Source organism: Girardinichthys multiradiatus, chromosome 8, assembly GCF_021462225.1.
Source record: "Girardinichthys multiradiatus isolate DD_20200921_A chromosome 8, DD_fGirMul_XY1, whole genome shotgun sequence".
Lineage (NCBI taxonomy): Eukaryota > Metazoa > Chordata > Actinopteri > Cyprinodontiformes > Goodeidae > Girardinichthys > Girardinichthys multiradiatus.
The window spans coordinates 41654916-41677737 of record NC_061801.1 but is presented as its reverse complement, the minus strand read 5'-3'; the positions used below and the strand labels follow the sequence as shown (position 1 = coordinate 41677737).

The 22822-nt window shown below is 40.6% G+C and overlaps 1 protein-coding gene across 1 annotated transcript in view; it reads right to left on the bottom strand.

Moving 5' to 3' along the window:
* Positions 1–3214: 3214 nt before the first annotated feature.
* Positions 3215–22822, bottom strand: part of LOC124872131 (stromelysin-3-like) — a 28685-nt gene continuing 9077 nt past the window's right edge. Inside the window, exons 2-8 of the mRNA XM_047371847.1 lie at positions 13911–14179; positions 13567–13710; positions 10927–11060; positions 10627–10841; positions 9630–9834; positions 6116–6376; positions 3215–6024 (exon numbers count right to left, since the gene is read on the bottom strand). Coding sequence (XP_047227803.1) covers positions 5903–6024; positions 6116–6376; positions 9630–9834; positions 10627–10841; positions 10927–11060; positions 13567–13710; positions 13911–14179 — 1350 coding nt within the window. The 3' untranslated portion in view covers positions 3215–5902. The remainder of the gene's footprint in view (positions 6025–6115; positions 6377–9629; positions 9835–10626; positions 10842–10926; positions 11061–13566; positions 13711–13910; positions 14180–22822) is intronic.

The following is a 22822-nucleotide window of genomic DNA, read 5'->3' as shown; positions in this document are numbered from 1 at the left end:
TCCATCCATCCATCCACCCATCTATCCATCCATCCATCCATCCATCCATCCATCCACCAATTCATCCATCCATCCACACATCCATCCATCCATCCATCCATCCACACATCCATCCACACATCCATCCATCCATCCATCCATCCACACATCCATCCACACATCCATCCATCCATCCATCCATCCACACATCCATCCATCCATCCATCCATCCACACATCCATCCACACATCCATCCATCCATCCATCCATCCACCAATTCATCCATCCATCCACACATCCATCCATCCATCCATCCATCCACACATCCATCCATCCATCCATCCATCCATTCATCCATCCTTCCATTCATCCATCCATCCATCCATCCATCCATCCACACATCCATCCATCTATCCATCCATCCCTCCCTCCATCCATCATCCATCCATCCATCTATCCATCCATCCCTCCCTCCATCCATCATCCATCCATCCATCCACCCATCCATCCACACATCCATCCATCCATCCACCCATCCATCCCTCCCTCCATCCATCCCTCCCTCCCTCCCTCCCTCCATCCATCCCTCCCTCCCTCCCTCCATCCACCCATCCATCCCTCCCTCCATCCCTCCCTCCCTCCCTCCCTCCATCCATCCCTCCCTCCCTCCCTCCATCCATCCCTCCCTCCCTCCCTCCATCCACCCATCCATCCCTCCCTCCATCCCTCCCTCCCTCCCTCCCTCCATCCATCCCTCCCTCCCTCCCTCCATCCATCCCTCCCTCCCTCCCTCCATCCATCCACCCATCCATCCATCCATCCACCCATCCATCCATCCATCCATCCATCCCTCCATCCCTCCCTCCCATTCTATTCTATTCTATTCTGCAGTTTGGTTTAACAGCCAGTAGATGTCGCTATAAGCAGCTCTATAATAAAAGGCAGTTATAAAATCCTTCTTTTTGTTGTAGATCATTACATTCTGACCACATCTGTGGGACACTTTAACTAGACCACTCAGAGGCCTTAAACGGCTGCGGTTTCTTTGTGTTTTTCTTTTTTCTTTTTTTACCACAAACAACAGAGAAAAATCTGTTCATGATTTTCTGTGTTTGTATAATTATAGACTGATATGTTCCTCTGAGACCTGTCAGAACCTTTTTAGATGTTTTGAAAAAGAAAGCTGCAGGAAGCCAGTTTCAGAGCAGTTAGATGGATTATTGTTGCCTCAGCTGCCAAAAGCGCTCCTGGTTCTATTATGATCCAACACCACTGCCTCTTATGTTCATACTTAAACCTTCCTGGTCATAAAATAACTGTTAATAAGCTGTAACGTGAAAGATGTAAAACAGCCTGAGCCCGTATCGTGTTTTTGTTGCTTTCAGGACTCGCTTTGAATCGATTTTTATTTTGCTTCTGCAGAAGGAAACGTCTCTGGGCTTTAACACCCCTTCATAGATCTGCTGCTATCTTTTTGTTGTAGTTTTCTGGTAATTTATGGATTTATTAGGAATTATATTCTGAGGATTTAAATGATGGATGAAAAGTTTCCTGTCTGAGCCCTCACAGATGTTTAGAGATGTTATTTGAGTTTTGGAGCATTTCCTGGGAACGTGCAGCCTGACCTTCATATGGTGCAGATTAAATGACTTCATAACAGGAGATCTAAACGACTTCGTTCAGCTGCTTCTGGTTTACATTCAACTTTATATTTAGTCCTAAATTTTCAACACAAGGCGTCCGCTAACTTCAGCCACCAGAGCAGATAAAGATCCATGGTTCCTGGATGGATCTATAGATGTTAACGATGAAGAAAGCTTTGAAGAAGATGAGTGAAGCATGTCGGTGTTTTCAGATTTGGACAGATAATAACTCTAGGAAGGCGTGCATTTGAACGTTCTGACTGCAGACACATGGAAACAATCTGCAGCTGATGTGAGTTTGGGGCCTGAGAGACCTCCAGGTTCTGACTGATGATAAGGCAGGAAATACTGGGTCAAAAACAGCAGCAGCACAAGAACCTGCTGATTTCAGCCTCAAACTCATTTTGTAATCCATGTCATCAAATAACAACAGAGGAAACAATTGACTTTTCTCATTTTTATTTTAAAAACTCACAAAAAAATCAGTGAATATGAAGAGAAACACGTTAAACATCAAGATCTCACAGAAACTACAGAACCCATTGTTCTGTTTTATTGGCCTCATGGATCCAAACAAGTGAACATTATTTATTTTGTAAAGTTGGAACATTTTTAGTTTGGATCAAATTGTTTGAAATCTTCAGCTTTAAAGTTATTGTATTACTTGGTTTTGTTTCTATAAACATTCGAATCCAGAACCTGCAAAAGCATCCGAACCCCAACAACCGTTCCACATTTTATTACATTAGAACCACAAACTTTAATGTATTTTATTGGGATTTTATGGGACAGAACACCACAAAGTGAAGCATAACTAGAAAGTAGAAGTAAAATGATTGTTTTTTACAAATACAAATTCTCGACTCTGAGTCCCCTAAAATAAAACCCAGTTGTCCTCAAAATGTTCTAGTTGTTTAGGTACAGCAGGTCGCTCATCATCCCAAAGAACGTACAGTAGATCCAAAAAGTGGGACCATAATAATTATTCCCAAACTTTTTCCACATTTAATGACAATAATCTCATTTTGAGTCTGCTCACCTTTCAATTAACAGTTTAATTTAGTTGCAGCATTCAGTCTCTTTGGTAAAGGTCTCATCCTGACTTCCTAATATTTTCCCGCTCTGTCTGCAACGTTCACCAGATCTCTCAGATTGTGAGGACCTGTCTTGTCTCTCTTCAGGTGATTTCTATCAGATTTGATTCTGGACTCTTGTTTGGTCTTTGTAAAACTTTTATTTTCCTGTCAGGAAGTCATTTTATGCAGATGTTGAGGTTGGCTTGGCGCCAGAAGAATAAAACCCTTTTTCATGTTCAGGGCTCTAGCAGACACCTGAAGGTTTGGGGCCAAATCTGGCTGCTTTCAGAACTATTGATAACTTATTTGACCTTGATGACCCTCTCAGTTCTAGCTGAAGAATACCATCTCCACAACATGATGCTGCCACCACCATGTTCCACTGTTGGTATCTTGGTATCTTTAGAGGTGCTCAGGGTTTGGTTGCGTGAACAATTTATCTTTCAGAGCTGTGACCCTGAAGGTTCAGCCTGAGTCCTTCGGATCATGACAGATTCCTTCACACGTTTTTAGGACTGGACCTTTTTTTGGTAGAAAAGCTTCTGGCCTGCAACTGTGCTGCTCAGTCCAGACATATGGAGAATCCAGCTACCTTCCTGACCCGTTTCCATCCTGTCCTAATATACATTTTAGAGAAATGTCCAGTTTTCTAATTCTAATGTTGTTCCATATTTTCTACATTACTGATGACGGTCTTCACCATGCTATCAGCTGGTGTGGAGTTTATTTCTACCATTCTCCTGACTGATACCTTTAAACAAACCACAGCTTTAGGCAAAGTAATGCAAATGAGCAAATGATCTGAACATCCTGCCAGGACATTGCTTCACAATCATTAGATTGAGTGAATCTGATGGCAGCTGTGAAGAGAAGAAGACTAAAAGCTGAAACTGAGTCAAAACATGTTGAAAAGTTTTTAGTTTAAGGGTGAAAACAATTTTATGTTCTGTTTTCATGTCTAACAGGTTTTAGTGGTCAGTTGAATATGATTATGTCACCTTAAAGGTGGAGAAATTGTGATTTTGCTGAAGAAAAACGATTGCATTCCCTTGTGTTGCAACATGTTAGCGTAGAAGCGTCCATAAGTTACACAGAATCCGTGTCTGCCTGATGAAAGCATCATGTTCTGGAAAGAGTTTTGAACATTTCATATGCAGGACTGGCTTATCTGGTGAGCAGGAATACAGACTTTACCTTTTATCAAAATGTTTTCTAGTATAATGATGATATTAGGTGAAAATAAAAGATGATAAAAACCATCTTAAAGCTGTAACTGCATAGATTCTCATACATTTATTTAACTGCTGGTTGCTTTTAATAACAATGCTGCTTAACCATGCTACAAAAATATTCTAATAATTCCCCTCTTCTGCATTTAATCTTCATCTGAAGCATAAACACAGTGTTAATCTATGCTTTCCTAGAATTTATAATAATGGTTCTAACAGGAAGAATCCAGTCCTGGTTTTCTGTATCTGTTGTTAAAAGTTCATACAGAGATCAGGAAAAGCTGACAGTGAACAGAACCATAACCAAAACTGTAAAAGCTACACTGGATTACTGGTTTAGTACCAGTATGTCTTATTGGTTTAAGCAATCATCAGCGTCCTGCACTGATTAGAAACTCAATCACCTTAAATATAAAAACAAAAATAAAATAAAAATAATGTCTCTCCTTTAGGACTTAAGCAGAATCTCTGTTACAAGGAGAAAAATGAGTCATGATGAACATCCTGCCAATGTTCAGCCACAGATCTGAGTAAAAAGGACTTCAACTGAAAATGAGAGCTTTTATATGACGTTAAACTATGAGCTCTGATTAATTTCAGAAGACTGAGGTTTAACCTTAAATAACACCTTGCATGATCAAACGTATGTCTGGTTCACACGGAAAGATATTAAAACGGTCAGTTGATTTTCAACCCCTGAGAGACCCCACACATGACGATAAGAATCGTAGATATAACCGGTTTGGTCCTACAGTGTGTGTTGTCCAGCCCCATGGAAGCACAACACACTAAAACACACCAACAGATTCCACTCATGAATCTTCAGATGTCAGACTGGAAATCTGCAGAGTAAATAAACATGGCTGACGAGGAAGAAGCAAGAAACATAGTTGGTTGACTCATTTTAAATGAGGAAAACATTCGTAAAGAAAGGTGTTGGTTAAAGGAGTGGAGACAGCGTGAGCAGAGGCTCAACCTGCTTCACCACGATAAGGATGAGAGTTGGTGTGTTTTCTTGGGAAACATCGTTATACATTATATTTACATTGTTCTGGTGTTTTATTGAGCTTTGCTGGTTAATTACAACTGAAATAAATTTCTGATTGGCTACACGTCGCATTCAACAGGCTGAGTGCTTGCTTGTGCTCAGGAAACACCCCAAGCACTTGGCCATTAGGCCAAGATAATCTGATGAATACCGCGGAGGTTGGAGCGGTTCCGGTTCCGAGCAGACTAGATCCCTCTAATCACACCAAACACAGCAGGAATATCTCATTAGACTATCTTTAGAACCATCATGATGATTGGGGCATCTTTAAAATTGTCAGAAGGGGAAGATCTGGTTAAAAATCAGCATAAACATCTGGCTGTGTGAACCAGGGATTAGCATCTAGATGATTAATACTGACTGTCAGTAACTTCTTATTTCTTGTGTCACATAAAATTCAACACAAACTAAGTCTTTCAACAAATCACATCAGGACAACTGGACTGGAATCGCTCTGAATAATTAGAATGTTTTAATGCTCAGGATTTTCTGTTAGTTCCTGATTCTAACAAGGGTTCCTCAGAGTCCGTGAATACCATGGAGTCTTCATCCACTGGCTGTAAAAAAACGAGGCAGAGTAGATAAACTTAATACTGACCCTACTGCTATTGTCCAACTATGAAAAGCTCAGGAGGTGATGGTGAAGAAAAGCTCAGGAGGTGATGGTGAAGAAACCTGTGTGTAACTGTGTTCCTATTTGGACTCGTCCAGCTGACACCATTTGGCACCTTGTTGCTTCAGTGTTCTGCAGAACTTCACCAGCTTGGATCAGTACCACACCAGATCAGTCCCAACTGTCCACGGTCAGACTGCACATGAGGAAACTGTTTTGTCCGTAGTGAAGGTTTTACATCTTAATGAAACAAGAGACATGATTCCAACAATAACTGAATGGATTATTCTGATTTTAGGAATTAGTTTACGTATTTATACAGGTTCAGAGCAACCAAAGAAATCCATCCCGATTCTACGAGGGTAGCCTTCTAGCACCTTCAGCGCCACTGGATCAAACTTCCAGTAGTACAGTCCACTCAGGAAGTTGGCATAACCTGTCCAGAAGGTGAAAGAGGTCAGATGGATAAAAACGCTCGAACCCACCGGTTAATAACCAGACTGTCAGAACCTGACCCAGGTTCTTACCATAACTGTCCAGAAAAGTTGCGTTGATGTGGCTGGGCAGTCCCGCCCACTCATGTATGCTGTGAGGATGGCGATCCTTAACCCGCTTCTCCTGAACGTTGAAGGACCAGTAAAAGGAGGATTTGAAGAGGTAAACCTTCTCAGTGTGGTCCTCCTCCCATCTCAGAGCTGCCTCGATGTCTGTTACAGGAAGACCCAGCCGCTCCAAAGAGTCTGGTCCGGATATCTTCCTCTCAGCATCAAACACCCAGTAACTGTCACCTGCCGCAGCAAAAACACAGAAGTCTTCTACAAGTTTGGATCTCACTGGCCTGACAAGAGTCTGTGATTGACCATTAGTAAGAAAGTCTAAATTAACACAGGTGTTGGGTCCCACCTAATCAGGAACCTGTGCAGCCACTGAATAAAATCCAACCTACCAACTTCCTTCTGTCAGCCCTGTAATCAGGAACCGACTGGATGACAGATTAATGTGGGAAAAAAGAAGCTGCTGAGGACCAGAAGTTCACTGGTTCCTATGGTGATTCCCTCCTTTTCTGGAGGCCAGAGAAAATATTCAGATAAAACTAGCTTTATGTTGTGTTAAACTAATCAAATATCTAGAGTTGACCAAACCAAATATTTTAAACCAAGGTTCTGACACCAGTGTAGTAACCCCACTTAGCTAGCATTAGCTACCCTGCCGGCTAGCTTGTTTCCAGTGGAGAGGGATCAAATGTTCAAATTCTTTTGATGAAACAAATTAATGATAGGATTATAGTGCTGCTAAATATTTACCCCTTACAGATTTCCAATTTTTACTTTATTGTTACAGTCAAATGTTTCCGATCATCAAACTAACTTTATTATCAAAGATAACCTAAATAAATACAAACATAAATTGTCATTAACCGCAAGCTCAGTTTTACTAGCCACACTTTGGCCTAATTGCTGCCAGGCCTGTAGAATAAAAAAGATCATTTAATCAGAACCTGTCTGACAACATGAAGTAGGCTAAAGATCGTAAATCAACACATCATGTCCTGATCTAAAGGAATTCAATAACAAAGGAGAAACAAAGTCACTGACATCTATCTGCCTGGAAAAGGTTACAAAGTCTTTCTAATGCTTTGGGACTCCACAGAACCACAGTGAGAACCATTATCCACACCTGGAGAACAGTGGAGAACCATAGATGAATCCATATTATCTAAAGCTCTGAAGGGCTCACTGCCTCAGTTAAGGTTAATAGTCGTAATTCAACAAAAGACAAGAGAGACTGAGCAAAATGGCATCCATGGGAGAGTTCCAAGGCCAGAACCACTGCTGACCCAAAAGAACACAATAGCCTGATTCACATTTACCAGAAAACATCTCAAAGATCCCCAAGACTGGAAATATTCTGTGGACTGATGAGACAATAATAAAAACAAAATGATTGTTTTGGATTGGAGCACATGCGTCTATAAAAGGTGATGAAAGAGAATATCAGAGCTGACACCAAACAATGAAGCCGAAAGACCTTTTCATAGACCTTCAAGACCAGATTGTGTCAAAGCACAAATTTGGAGAAGAATACAAAAATATTTTGGTAGTATTAAATGCTCTGCGGTCTCAGTTATTCAGGCATAGATTAAGCTTGGAACCACCAGGACCCTCTGCAGATCTTTCCACTGACCAAATTGAGTAATCAGAGAAGAAGAGACGTGACGACAAACCCAATTGTCACTAAGGTGCAGCTCCAGTCTTCCCTTGTGGAGATAAAAGAGGCCCCAGAAGGTCAAGCCAATCAGGCCTTTTGGTAGAGCGGCTGGATGGAATCCACTCCTCAATAAAGATCACAGAGCAGCACATAGGAGGTCTAAATGGACCAAAACAGAACATTTTTTGTCATGATTGGTAGCAGGATTTTCAGCAATTTTTTATTGTTATGTTCCAAATGGTTTTGCCATATCAGTTCTCTTATCTATGCTTATATTTGTTGGGTGTTCTTCCTGCTTTTCTTTGCATTCAGCTTTGTAGTTTATTCTTGTGTTTTTGTTATTTTTGTTAGCATGACTCCCAGTATCTTTGTTTAGTATCAGTCATGTTTTTGCCTTCATTCGCTTCCACTGCCTTGTTAATCAGGGTTATTTATTCCACCTGTTTCACTGTTTTCACCTGTGCCGTGCTCCATATATACTCCTCTGTTCTGTCTACTGCTCGCTGGACAGTACTGTTTTGCCAATGTAATTTTTTTACATTTCTGCTTCATACCTTGTTGTACGTTTTTGCTTTTTATTGATTAAACATTTTTTAACTCGCTGTGCTGCTACTGCCTACCTGTCTGCATTTTGGGTCCTACGTCACGAAATCCATGACATTTTTAATCTGAGCTCCAAGTTTCAGGTCTGGACAAAACAGGCACTACTACTTAAGGGCAGAACATAGTCGGGCGTACTAGGAGGAGCCCGGACTCCGTGCACACTAATTTGCCGTGTAGCTTTGGAAGAAACAAAAAGAAAAGAGTGTGGTGTTAAAGGCCATTAAACCAGACTAGGGACGAAAAAGACGAATTCACCTCTCGGTGCGAGGCAGAAAGTGGCCGTTACGCTGCGCGTACTTGCGACAGGCTGCTTCGGCAGGGTGTCACATATAAAACAGTTTGATGTGGAGACTATTTCCTGCTGAACAGTTTATGGTGTGGCACCGTGTGCGCAGTTATAAAAACTGAGCTTTGCACGGACACGTCCGGTGGACGTCCGCTTTGAGGGGAGTCCACGCGTACGCCCGCGGAGTCAAGTATGCGCCGCTATGTTGTGCCCTTTAGGGTAATACCATCCCTTCTGTACAGCAATGTGGTGGTAGCATCATGCTGTGTTTATCTGCAGCAAGATCAGGGCAACTGGTCCCCACTGAAGGTAGGATGACAGCAGGCCAATATGAAGAGGTTCCTCAGGCAAACCTCAGTCATGACCTTCCAACACCACAACAACCTGGAGCAAACAGCCAAGATAAGAAAGGAGTGGCATCAGGAACAGTTTGTGAACGTCCTTGAGTGGCCCAGTCAGAGCCTGGACAAAGCTTGAGAGGATCTGCAGAGAAGATTGGGTGAAAACACCCAAAACTGGTGAGCCAGGCTTGTAGAGACAGACCCAGTAAGATCTGGGGCTGTGCTGGTTGGGTTGAGGTGATGGCCTCAACATTTATTATTAAGCCAGGATTGTGAATACTTCTGTCCTTGTTATGTTTAAATAATGTCATTATTGCCTGTTTTGTGTAACACTTTGAATTACAATTGACTTTCACCAGCTTAAGTTCTTTATCTTCAACCACATCTAACCTGCTTTCGGAACCATTCAGTGTCTTAGAGTTGTCTGGTAACCTCTACACCTCTATAGCACGTATGTGACAGTTTTGGTAAGAAATCAAAGGTCAGTTGGCCTCTACAGCTCAATAACCTCTTCAGCACATGAAACCTACATGCAGAAGGAAAGAGAGGTCTGTTAGCTGTTTCATGGGAAGATGAATAGAAATGTTATGTTTTCTTCTGTACCTTGGAAGAACCAGGTGTTGCCAGTCCTGTCTTCATATGCTGCATCAATGTAGTCAGGAATACCGCTCCAGTGGCGTGAAGACAAGGCTGGATAGCCACCTTGAAGACGCCTGTCACGGATACGCCACACATATCGAGACCAGAAGAAGAAGAGCTCTCCTCTGATCATGGACACGGCATCAAAGCTTGTCCTGCAGGCATCCGGCTGAGGAAAATAGATAATTACTCATATTTTTGTCCATGGCCTCGTAAAAAGCAGAAGACAGGAGGAAAAGTTTAAATAGAAAAGAGAACGGATTCAAAGTCTTGATCCAGTCCTTGTGTTTTTCCATTTTTTCAGTTTTTCAGATATTCTTGTAATCTTTTAAAGTGGTTTTTATCAAACCTTCTATAAGCTTTCTGAAGGTCTTTCTTTGAACTTTAGTAGTGTTGGACCATTTTTTGCTGAATATTGGACAATTTGCACGTTGCTGGACACCACCAGACCTTCCGGCGTTTTCGGCCATTTTATATCCCAGGACAGTCCGCTACTACAAATCCCAGCAGCCACCGCGGCTGATAGGACAGAAGCGTCGCAGCTCTGAGGCCACAGTCCACTATATAACAGAGGATGAGACGGCCCACCATTGCTTTTCAGCTTGGGACCTAGACACGGTTACCAGCATCTGAAGCAACATCCTGGAGAAGAAGTCCCATGCGGATTTTCATTCATTGTCCTCGTTGGCCAACGAGAAAACTAAACAAATTAAGCTTACAGGAATAAGAAGGCTTGTAAGTTTTCACTTTACTGATCGAAGATGTGGGTTTAACACGTAACCAAAAAAACCAAGGAGTTTCAAGGAGACGGACAGCCACCACGGAATTTGACCGCTCTTCTTGTAGTTTAAATGCGTACGCGCAGTTTTATTTTGTTTCTTGGAAGCAAATGTTAAAGACATGATGACTGGATCAGGACTGTTGCTCATTAGCTTTGAGGATCCTAGTACCATGGTCTCACCAGTTCAGTTTTGATCTCATTGGTCTCTGTTATATCAGGCGGTGTGTACAGAGGAGGTCCATATAAATACTGGATCCCCCTCTTGTCGTCCTCACTGAGCTTCAGAGGGTAGGAATCACTGTAGAAGGGACACATGACAGCATCGGGCACCAAGGAGTGCTGCAGGCCCAGAACATGGCCGAACTCATGAGCTGCAACCTGGAGAAGATCAGTACCTTCACAAACACAGAAATTATTCAGTTGGATTAGCTTTTCACACATTCATATGAAGGGAGCATAAATAATCTTAAATCATCCTACCAGCACCATTGCTGACTGTCCAATCTTCATCATAGTCAAAGTGGACTTCTCCCTCTTTCAGCGTACGCGGGAAAAAAGCGTGGGCCAGTATTCCCCCAGGACCGTCAAATGGTAACTCATCACCATGCCAGTATCTACAAAAGCACATATGATCTTATCTATTGGCATATATTCAATTCAATTCAATTCATTTTATTTATATAGCGCCAATTCACAACACACATCGTCTCAAGGTTCTTCACAACAGTCAGGTTCATACATTCCAATTAACACTAACAATTGAACAGTTCAGTCAGATTCAGTTATTTATTCAAATTGGATAAAAAGTTTTTCTATCTAAGGAAACCCAGCAGATTGCATCCAGTCAGTGACTTGCAGCATTCACTCCTCCTGGATGAACATGTAGAGACAGTGGACAGTCACTGGTGTTGACTTTGCAGCAATCCCTCATACTGAGCATGCATGTAGCGACAGTGGAGAGGAAAAACTCCCTTTTAACAGGAAGAAACCTCCAGCAGAACCAGAACCAGACTCAGTGTGAGCGGCCATCTGCCACGACCGACTGGAGGTTTGAGAGAACTGAGCAGAGACACAAAGAGAACAAAGAAGCACTGATCCAGGAGTACTTTCTATGGGAAGGAAAAGTAAATGTTAATGGATGTAGCTCCTTTAGTTGTTTCATCTAGAAAGAAAGAACAGATCAACTCTGAGCCAGTTTTCAAGGTTAGAGTCTGAAAAAGAGAACATAGAGTTAGTCACAGTAGAAGCTCAGTCAGTAGCCATGTCTAGGAGAGAGAAAGGGTTAAACACTGAAAGACAGGGCCATGTGGATCATCGGTAGAGGGTGAGCATTAAGTTGTTGCCAGCAGAAGCTCGGACGATGCCCCTCTCCAGAAAGATGTCACAGGCAGACACAGAGTCAGGCCAGGTGAACAAAGTTAAAAGCTGAAATAACAGCAAACAATGCAGAATTGGAGAGTAGTGTGAGAATGTAGCGAAGAGGGTGAACGTGGCGCTTATTTACAACAATGTCGTCTCAAGGAACCCCACAAAGGGTCCCACTGATGGTCATTGTTCTACTAAAAACCACAAGGATTGGGATACCTCTCTCTGTCAGACTGATTATAACCATTGGAAAAGAGAAGGGGTCATACAGGTAGCAGAAATGGAGGGTGTGTTTGCACCTCAACCATAACTGAGCCATATAAAACATTTCATGCCATTTCTGTATCTGTAGCATTTCCTAAGATCATCCTAGGAGCAAAAGAACATATTATTCTCTTTCTTCCATTCAGGATTTAGAATAAGTCAAGTCAAATTTATTTATATAGCACTTCTCAGCAACAAGGGACTCAAAGCTAACTCTGCTTTGGAGTTGATATCTATACGTTGCCTTGTCTTGTTAAAAGACCAAGTTAGAGAACTACAGTCTCTGAAAAAGTGTCTCATCTCTCAAAAATAATGACAGAAATAACCACAGGTCCTCTGGAACAAAGGTCTCTGGACAGAAGAGAGAAAAGTATTGAAGTCTGGTCATAAGGCACAGCACCATGTTTGGAGAAAACCAAACAGAAAGTCAGCAAAACACCTCATACCAACTGATGGTGGAGGCATGATGATTGGGCATTTGTTTTGCAGCAACATGTTCTGGGCACCTTGAGTCGACCACGATCTCCCCCATTTACCAAAGTATTTCAGAATCAAATGTAAGTCCATCTGTCTTACAGTTGAAGTTTGGGCCAAACTGGGTCACCATTAGGACAATGATCCCAAACGGAGCAGCCAAGCTACAGCAGAATGTCTGAAAAAGAAAACAATGAAATGGTGCTATGGTGCAGTCAAAGTCCAGACCGTAACCTGCATCAAAACACTGTGGTGGGAGCATCTGCAAAAAACAATGTCTCTGAGCCTCAATGAGCTGAACCAATGGAAGCAATGGAGCTGGAGCTGGAGCTGGAAAGGAAATTGGACCAAAGTTCTTCCACAACGATGTGAGACACTGTTAACACCAGACAGAAAACCACTGCTGGGAGTTAATGGTGCTAGTGGAGATTCTACAAGCTACATGAGCTTTGCAGAGCGACACATTTTTAAGGGTTTTACTCAAAAATGTAGAAGACTTTGATTTTTACTTTGAAAGGACTGCATGCCTTTGCCCCAAAACACAACTTCTCTAAAAACCATCTTAAGGCCAGTAAAATCTTCCTCACGTAAAAGGTTTTTGAACTGAATTTGAAAAATTGCATCAAATTAAAAGCTTTAAACACGACTCATGGCTGGAACCTCTTTGACCTCTGCAGGTCAAAACGTGAAGCAACGATGGTTTGGCAGAGAAACAGGAGTTTTGTTACAACACGGACGTTTCAGATGCCAACGGGACTCGTCAGCCTACAAACATCCAGTTTGAGGCTACATGATATAATTCTGAATGTCCTGTGTTTCAGTTACTGCAGATCTCCAGGTTGAATCTGACAGGTTCTGCTTCTAGATACTGTTTAGTGCTGATTCTGATTCTGATGTATACATGTCCTGTATTATTCAACTAAAACTAAACATTGTTCCAGAGCATTTTTATCAACTAAAACCAGAATTTTAGGGTCATGACTATCTGGCTCAAGTTGGTGGTCTGCGGTTTCTTACCTATTGAAGTCAATGATGATGTCCGCTCTCTCATTAATGACCTCTCTGAACTTCAGAGGAGTAACTGCACTCCAAACCCCAAAGGCCTCCTCCAAGATGAGCCGAACTTTGTCTTCACTCATCTGCCAGGGGAAACGAACAATCCTGGAGGACACAAACATTTCTGAAGGAGTTCATTTTAATGAAACATTAATTGAATGAAAGAGGATGAAACGGATTGGATGAGGATGTCTTGAGGTCCAAAAACACAAAAGATTTTCAGAGTCTGGAGAAGTTGGGTTGAGGGGAATTCGGTTAAAGCGAGACTCAAAGTAACTACAAAACAAGACATTTGTGTTTCTTACCTGTAAGTGAGGTCCGTTTTGTCCCAGCGTCCTCCAAACAGAGCAAATCTTTTCCCACGCTGCTTTCTGCTCATCTTCAGGCTGTGGTCTGACACGTTGAACGGTGTTACTTTGGGATAGTCTGGGACTCCACAGCGAGGACGATTCCAAAACTCTGTCTTATTTCTGGACACCAGAACAGACTTTAAATGGTCTTCTTGGGTCAGAGTGTCCTGCTTGTGTCTACCCCTCTTCTTTAGAACAACATTGCTGTTACTGTGAGGCCATCCCTGCAGACAGACAGCAGTTTCTAAATTTATTAAAAACTTGATTAGATTTTATTATGATTAAAAACTAAATAAAGTCTTTAGTCTTAATTAATCCTCATTTTAGCTGCATCTGAAATGTTCATTAAAGAAACTCGAAAACAAGAGGTTCAAGTATCAAATAGTGGAACCCAAATGGTTTTGTACTTTTAAGCAGTATTTAAGTGCTTGCTTGTGTTTAAAACAATTTTTTAGATGTTTGCTCTTTTAGAACTGATCTTCATGGTGATGTATTCACTACACTTTGTGATTAGGTTAGAATTAATGACAATAATTTCCTATATACAAACATCATGCTAAAAATAACTTATACAGCTAAATATTGTGCTAAATAATAGCAAAAGCATGCTGTTAACATCAGCATTAGTCATTGCAATTTTCATTTTTCAGACGCCCAGGCACTGCAATTTCCTTACTTCTTACGGTTAAGTGACATCTGTCCTTCAACTTAGTCTGATAGATTTAAAAGATTAATGCATGCTAATGCTAAAATTGACATTAATAGCTATTTTTGTGCAAATTGTTGCAATTAGAGTGCTTATATTAACATTTATACATTTCTTTTTATGATTTATTTTTTAATGCCAAGGTATACCAATTCCTCTACTTCATATTGTTAAATTGCCGGTCGCTTTGTCAACAGTCTGGAAGATTTAACAGAATCAGAATCAGCTTTATTGCCAAGTTTGTTGAGACAAACAAGGAATTTGACTCCAGTACATTTGCTCTCAAAAGTGAAGAACATTTTTTTTACATATAGACACAATTGATTTTACAATAGAATATAATATGAGATCAGTCCAAGATTACTGCATGCTAATGTTAGCAATAGCATACATTGCCAAATTTGTGCTAAATGCTAAGATTATCACGCAGACAGTCAGTCAGTCAGTCATTTTCTATCGCTTATTCCATAGTGGGTCGCGGGGGAGCTGGTGCCAATCTCCAGCAGTCTATAGGCATGAGGCGGGGTTCACCCTGGACAGGTCGCCCATCACGCAGACATTCAAACCTAATTATTATGACTTTCATTTTCTTAAAGTGCCCAAGAACCAGTGGTGGTTCTAGACCAAGTTTACCAAGGGGCCAGTGTTTTTTCATGGGGACACAAAATAAAAGAATAAAACAAAAAAATATATATATATTACATGGACCACAGAGCAAAGAGCCACTTGCAGCTCTGGAGCTGCAGGTCGCAGACCCCTGATCTAAGAGGTGAAAACTGTCATCCCATCTCAATACAGCTGAAGCTAAAAGGGCAACACCTTAATTATTATTTTGTTGTTAAAGTAAAACTGTAAAGATAAAAAATGAAATTGGTAAAGAATAAAATTGGTCGAAGGGACCAATCAGGTACGGTTTCTGTGCCAGCTTTAAATATCTTATAATGATATCTTATAATGATATATTTATTATATCATTCTAAGAAATTGATTCAGTATTATGTCTTTAGTACAGGGGCCATAACAGGGGCAAGGACCAGTTCTACAGGGGCACTGGCCCCTGCTGGCCCCTGTCTAGAACCGCCCATGTCAGGCACTGTATTTCCTATACTGTGCCCTACGTGTTTTCCCGGCAAATATGCTAAATGCTTGTACTAAATTGCAACACTAGCATGCTGAAGTTTATGCCCATAGGTAATTATTTTTATTGTCATATTTGTTTTAATATTCCAGACATTCCTCAGCCTTAGCCAATGAATTTGAGAGATTGGTAGCATTACCTCCCTAATGTTAGTATGCTAAATGTTAGCATTAGCACACTAATTATAACATGGTAAAATAAGAGCTTAGTCATGTCAGTGCATTTTAATCCATCGTATGATTATCATCTATCGTATGGATCAAAACTACACAAAAAATGCTGAGCTTAGTTACTTTAAACTGAACTTTAATGAATCAGTGGGCAAACCACACACAGTTAGACTGACATCAGGTCAGCAGATCAATCATCATCTCAGCTTGTTAAGCTACATGTCAGCAGCTGAAAATGTCCATTTTCATCATGGTTCTGCAAACTGTAGAGGCAGTGTTCTCCTCTGAGGTTTTTCAAGCTCCACAGTAACAGCATAGTTCTTAATCTGGAGAAAAATTACATATTTGGCTTCATTTGAGGATACAGTTTTCACTTTTGGTGCTGTTTGTCAGAGAAAAACTCAAACACTTTAAATCAAGTTTCTCTCCTTCATTTGGCTGCTTGCTGTAGGTTAAACCATGGTGGAAAGCTGTATTGATTTATTCATGAAGATGATGAGAAACTAATTAAAGCAACAAATGCTGTGTTTTTTTTTTTTGTTAATATGACTGCAGGTCAGACATGTTTAAAAGAAAGATTTCTGCTCTTGGTGTGTTTTACAAAGGATTTTACAGATACAGACAAAAATGGTGGCTTGTCACTCTGATAAAAATGGAAAGTGGCACTCTAAAAGCCAAATATATACAGTTAACTATAACAATAAACCGAGAATCAGAGCAGCTGAAGCCAGAGAACAGCAAAGATCAAACGAGAGCATGGAAAAATAAATCCATCTGAAGACAGGAGCTGAGACGTGTAATGAGGTGCTGTGATGATAGTCATCCTCCTTTATCACACTCTGACATCAGCTAGTCCAGGAGTTGGTTCCTGTTTTGCTGAGCAAACTGAAGTCAGCAACAACAGCCGTCCCTCGTTAACCAAAGACTGTGCTGCTGAGTAAGCTGTTTGAAGACTGAATATTTGGAGCAACTCTCCACGTTACAGTTCTGGCAAATTTATCATGTTTATGGATCAGGACTCTTTAAAATCACCCAGTCCTCACCAACAACAACATGACATCATGAACAGTGACATTAAGAATTTAGCCAAAACTAAAGGGTAAAACAGTGAGTCTATCCTTCCTACCATAAGATAATAACTAACATCCATGTGCTACAAATGGCCCATAAATCTGGTCCTTTTTGAACTATTTAAAGTCCATTATTCTTCAGACAGAATGATTAACCTCAAACCGGCACCTATAAAAGTTGAACATTTCAGAACGCCACCCTACAGACTACTGCCTGTGCAGACAAGATTTCCCATTTGTTTTCTAATCACAGTCAAAAGAGGGTAAAAGATCTTAAGAGTCTTTGTAACAGTGAAATTAAAAATGTACTTACTGATGTTCACATTTTTAAATGTGTGAACTTTACATTCCAGTTGAGGAAAAAAGCGCAGTTGACTCCTGTAAGGAGCGTAGTATTACTTGCCACAATGAGATAACTATGATACAGAAAACGTAAAGTACACTACGTGATCATTCTAGTAAATCAGCTGTAAATCTCTGAAGCAACGTTCTCTAGACAGAAAAAGAGATGTTTGTCCATGAAGCTCAGTAGGGCTGCCTCATATGAGGAAAACATGCGATATGCAGTAATGTTGGTGAATGTCACAGTGAGAATATGAGTTTGCTTGTTAACGCAAATTTCTAATCAGCCAATCACATGGCAGCAACTCAGTACATTTAGGCATGTAGACAGGGTCAAGATGATCTGCTGCAGTTCAAACCGAGCAAGAAACCGAGGAAGAAAGGTGATTTAAGTGACTTTGAACGTGGCATCGTTGTTGGTGCCCGACAGGCTGGTCTGAATATTTCAGAAACTGCTGATCTACTGGGATTTTCACGCACTATCATCTCTAGGGTTTACAGAGAATGGTCCGAAAAAGAGAAAATATCAAGTGAGCAGCAGTTCTGTGGGCACAAATGCCTTGTTGATGCCAGAGATCAGAGGAGAATGGCCAGACTGGTTCGAGCTGATAGAAAGCCAACAGTAACTCAAATAACCACTTGTTACAACCAAGGCATGCAGAAGAGCATCTCTGAATGCACAACACGTCGAACCTTGAGGCAGATGGGCTACAGCAGCAGAAGACCACACCGGGTGTAATGGTGTGGGGAACATTTTCTTGGCACACTTTGGGTCCCTTACTATCAATTGAGCATCGTGTCAACGCCACAACCTACCTGAGTATTGTTGCTGACCATGTCCATCCCTTTATGACCACAGTGTACCCATCTTCTGATGGTTACTTCCAGCAGGATAACGTGCCATGTCATAAAGCATGAATCATCTCAGACTGGTTTCTGGAACATGACAATGAGTTCACTGGACTCAAATGACCTCCAGTCACCAGATCTCAATCCAATAGAGCACCTTTGGGATGTGGTGGAACCGGAGATTCTCATCATGGATGTTCAGCCGACAAATCTGCAGCATCTGTGTGATGCTATCATGTCAATATGGACCAAATTCTCTGAGGAATGTTTCCAGTACCTTGTTGAATATATACCACCAAGAATTAAGGTAGTTCTGAAGGCAAAAGGGGTCCAACCCGGTACTAGCAAGGTGTACCTAATAAAGTGGCTGGTGAGTGTATATTACAGACATGAAGAGCCTGAATGCATGGTACTGCAATAATTAGCTTTACTGAGGTCCAGTCAGTTCTTTGTTAAATGCATATTGTGTACATGTTGCAGTAACTAATATTTTGCAGACCTGATAAAGAACACCATGTTTGAAAAAACCCAAATACGTTCCATCAGCACAAACATCTTAGACCTGTTGTGGAGGTGAAGAGCTGAGGATCTGGACTTGTTCTGCAGCCACAGTCTCTGGGCTCCTTACAGTCATTGAGTGGACCATGAACTGCTCCGTGTACCAGACTATTCTAGAGTCAAATTAAATACCATCTTCCACCAGCTGTTAGCTGTGTAGACTGAGGAGAAATTCACATAGCAATAACACGTCGATGCCTTCTACTGTGGCTTGGTATTAAAGGCCTTATTTTTCTGTGTAACTTGGTGCATTCTCTGTTTATCATTGTCATACCAACCCTGTCCTCCATTCTATCTATAAAACATGTTTGCGAAGACTTCATCAGATCTTTCATCCCTCTGAGCTTCTGTCAAAATAGATGTATGACCTATGAACCTGTGCGTGTTCCAACAGCCATTAATTTGTCAGCTGAGAAAAAACAGCTATATTCTTTATTCTGTAACGAAAACATGTCTAATCTGATTTAACCAACTAAATCCTATTTAAATCTTTAAATCAAGTTGACCTTAGTAACATCATGATCTCAATTAATCTTCACCCTTTATAAAGTGCAATTAAACATTGTACTTGTTAAATGAATGTCATTTGCCTTTTAAATGAAAACAAAACCATTTCAGATCTGAGCAAAGCTTTAAAAGCTCTTAATTGTATGAAGATTATGAAGTGACATGTGTACACATAACTGAGAAATTACTAAAATGTTTTCATCCAGAAAACAACATTAACGGCTTCAATGGGTCACCAACAGGTCAACCTGGAAGATTTTTTTCTGTTATAACTCATTTCAGTTCTGTTTGGCGCTCCAAAGCTCAGCCATACCTTCCAGTAGAAACACCGTTTTAACTCAGAGCAGAAAGTTGGACTTCGCTTGGCTCAATTTTCATTTTGATCCCTTTTACAGTTTTTACATAATCATGGTTCAAGTTTTAGGATTTTTTCAGATTTTATCAGACTTTTCAGCATGGAGTGCGATAATATCACACACTCCAGATTGTAAACCTGAAAAATATTCAAACCACTTTCATGGCATACGTTTCATCCACACATGGCAGCATTGCACATCCAAACGTAAATGTTTTGTCTACTTTCTCTCTCACACTACTAGAGGACCTTCAGTTTTCTGTCACGTTAACGTCTTACATTAGTGCAAAGAGTGCAAACCCAAACTCTAATTCACCACTATGAGATTTCAGCTCTGAATGTTTCTGTAGAAACTGGACCTGATGGTTCAGTTTAACTTGTCACTTCTGCTATATAAAACACTACACATAAAAATGTGTCTGTGGGAACACCAGAAGGTTCTAACGCTCAAGGTCCAGATTTTTTCGTATCATGACTTTATTACAGCAGAAATCACCATGGTAACCAGTCCCCCCCACCCCCATTGTTAAATCTACATGGACTCTGGAACATCAAGAAAAATGGTTTAAGCACCAATGCCTTGCTCGTCAAGCAGGCCTGTTTAGAAATGGTCCAGCAATAATTATTGCATCCTGCAGCTGTCCAGGTCGGGCTGACATACAGTACTGAGTGCCAGAAAGACTTAGATAAAATGCGTACTTTGGTTGGAATGGTTGAAGGAATTCTCTCATACACACCAGTGACATGACTTTAAATAAATATACAGCCTTCTTGGCATCAAATGTCAGGATTCTTTGGATTTTGGTGGTGATATCTTCAGAGATGTGTTCTGAATAAAGGGCCCCTGTGATCAGCTCTGAGAGGGAACAATTTGTTTCATCGTTTTATTTAAGAATATTTTGTGCCACTGTGTTCTCCAACACCTGTAGGTGCAATTAAGTTAACAATAACGTCCATAATAGATGATTATAGCATAAACGGTGCCGGTCAGAGGTTCACATCCTCCCATCATCAGCACAGTCATTTGAAATGCATTTTTTAACATACAGATTGGGTGCACAGGTTTGAATTTAATGTGAATATCGTCTAACATTGTAGCTCACCACTGTCAATGTGTGAATGTGTGAATGAATGGGTGAATGACTAATTATGGTGTAAATCGCTTTGAGGTCTCTGGGGACTTGATTAAGTGCTATACAAGTTCAGGCCATTTACCATTTTTAATCCATCCAGGGTCAGAATTATACATACCGGCTCAAATATACACGTACACCACAACCACAAGTATTTGGTTAAATATCCCTCAGCACACACTTTCTATAGATTTGAACAAGTTCATCATTCTGGTTGGATATTTGACCACACTTCCTGGCAGAATTGGTGAAGTTAATTTAAATTGGTTTGTTTTTTCAATCCACTTTTCAGTCAAGGTAACAGAAACTGCTTTATGGAGGTTAAAAGGACTAGAAACACACAATAAAATCATCAAAATGAACAGATAAAACAAGTATTTATTGGTAACACAACAAAGAGGAATTAATTGTGAGAGAAATCTGTTAAATAAATAGTGTGGATTAGATCAGTGAGTAAACACTGGAGATTTATGAAAACTGTATAATTAAATTAAATGTATATAAATAATAAATTACTATACATACATAAACCCTACACAGTAAACATAAATCATAATAAAATCTGGAATAGCAAAAATCAATATTCTTACAACATATAATTCAACACATCATAATTCATATAATTCCTAATACATATAACAGTACTTGCCATTCATTTACTTTCCCTTTGGGGTGAATAAAGTATATTTGAATTTTGAATTGAACTGAATGAATATGAGAACTTATGGCACAGACCTGCCGTTTAATCAGATTTTTCAGTACTACATTGATTCCAAACTTCAACCTTTTATTCAGAGCAAGTTCTCCTTCATTATTTCATCCACTTTGAACAATGTATCAGTTCAACTGGGTTAAAAGAGAGCCTCAGCATGATGCTGCCACCACCAGGCTTGACAGCTGGTACAGTGACCCCTTGACCCCTGCAGTTCAGCTTAGTCTTTGTCTCATCTGACCATCAAACTGATCTCCAGAGGACATCTGGCATGGGATGTGGACAGCTACAAGTTTAAGCTGTTTCTGAAACAGGGCTTTGTTCTTGGTCAGTACCATCTCAGTCTATGTTGCTTTTACACTAGTTTGACTGTAGACACCCACACAACTGAGAGGGACAGTTGACAGACATATTTTTGTCTGTTTTAACGGACAATGATCCCAAACACACTGTAGAACTGGTTTTGGAATGGATAAAGCTAACATTCAGCATCTGGAATGACCCAACCTCAGCCCTATTGTGAATTAATGGACTGGGCCTATGCTGGAAACCAACCAGTTTAAATTAACTCTATCTGTTCTGCTAAAAAGAAAATATCTCCGCCAGAATCCTGCAGCCAAGGTGCGGTTAGCTAAGGGACATCTGACTAAATGTTAGAGCGGTGTATGTATATATGTGATGTACATATGTGAGCCTTTGGTCTATGAATTTTTTTGTTTGAGAAAATCCAGCAGAAATTTGAAATTGTTTTAAAAAATCATTAAAGTTGTATGACGGTTGTATGTTTATCAGTTCCCAGGCCGAATATTTCTGGGGAAATACTTTTTGGAATTTCTGTTCAATGGTTGAATAACGAAAGAGTGAGAGAAGGCGTGTTGACGAGTAATATAGTTACAAAGCCTACTGGTAAAACAAAGCCTGACGGCTGCCTGGGGAGTCCTGCAGATGGTTTGACGTGCCACAGCAGGACGTTGTGGTTGTCTCATCTCAAACTGCAGAGCTTAGACAAACATTACCTGTAAACAAATAGACCCATTGTAGTTTCATCCAACACGTGCTTACCCTGGTGAGTCTTTAAAATGCAAACATTTGTGGAATCATGCAGGTATGAACATGCATGAGTGGAAATATGTTCACCACATAAAAATCTACGGCTCAATCCTCCACTGTGCTGCAGTTGTCTGGAAATCCCCCTTGGAGCTGCGACATGAGCTCACTGGCACCAAAACACAGGCAGCCTGCTGTGGAAGGGGTGTCATGGATGATCTGATATTAAAGGCAATAATAACCTGATGACTTGTTTTTAAAACAACTAAAAGGTCTGATT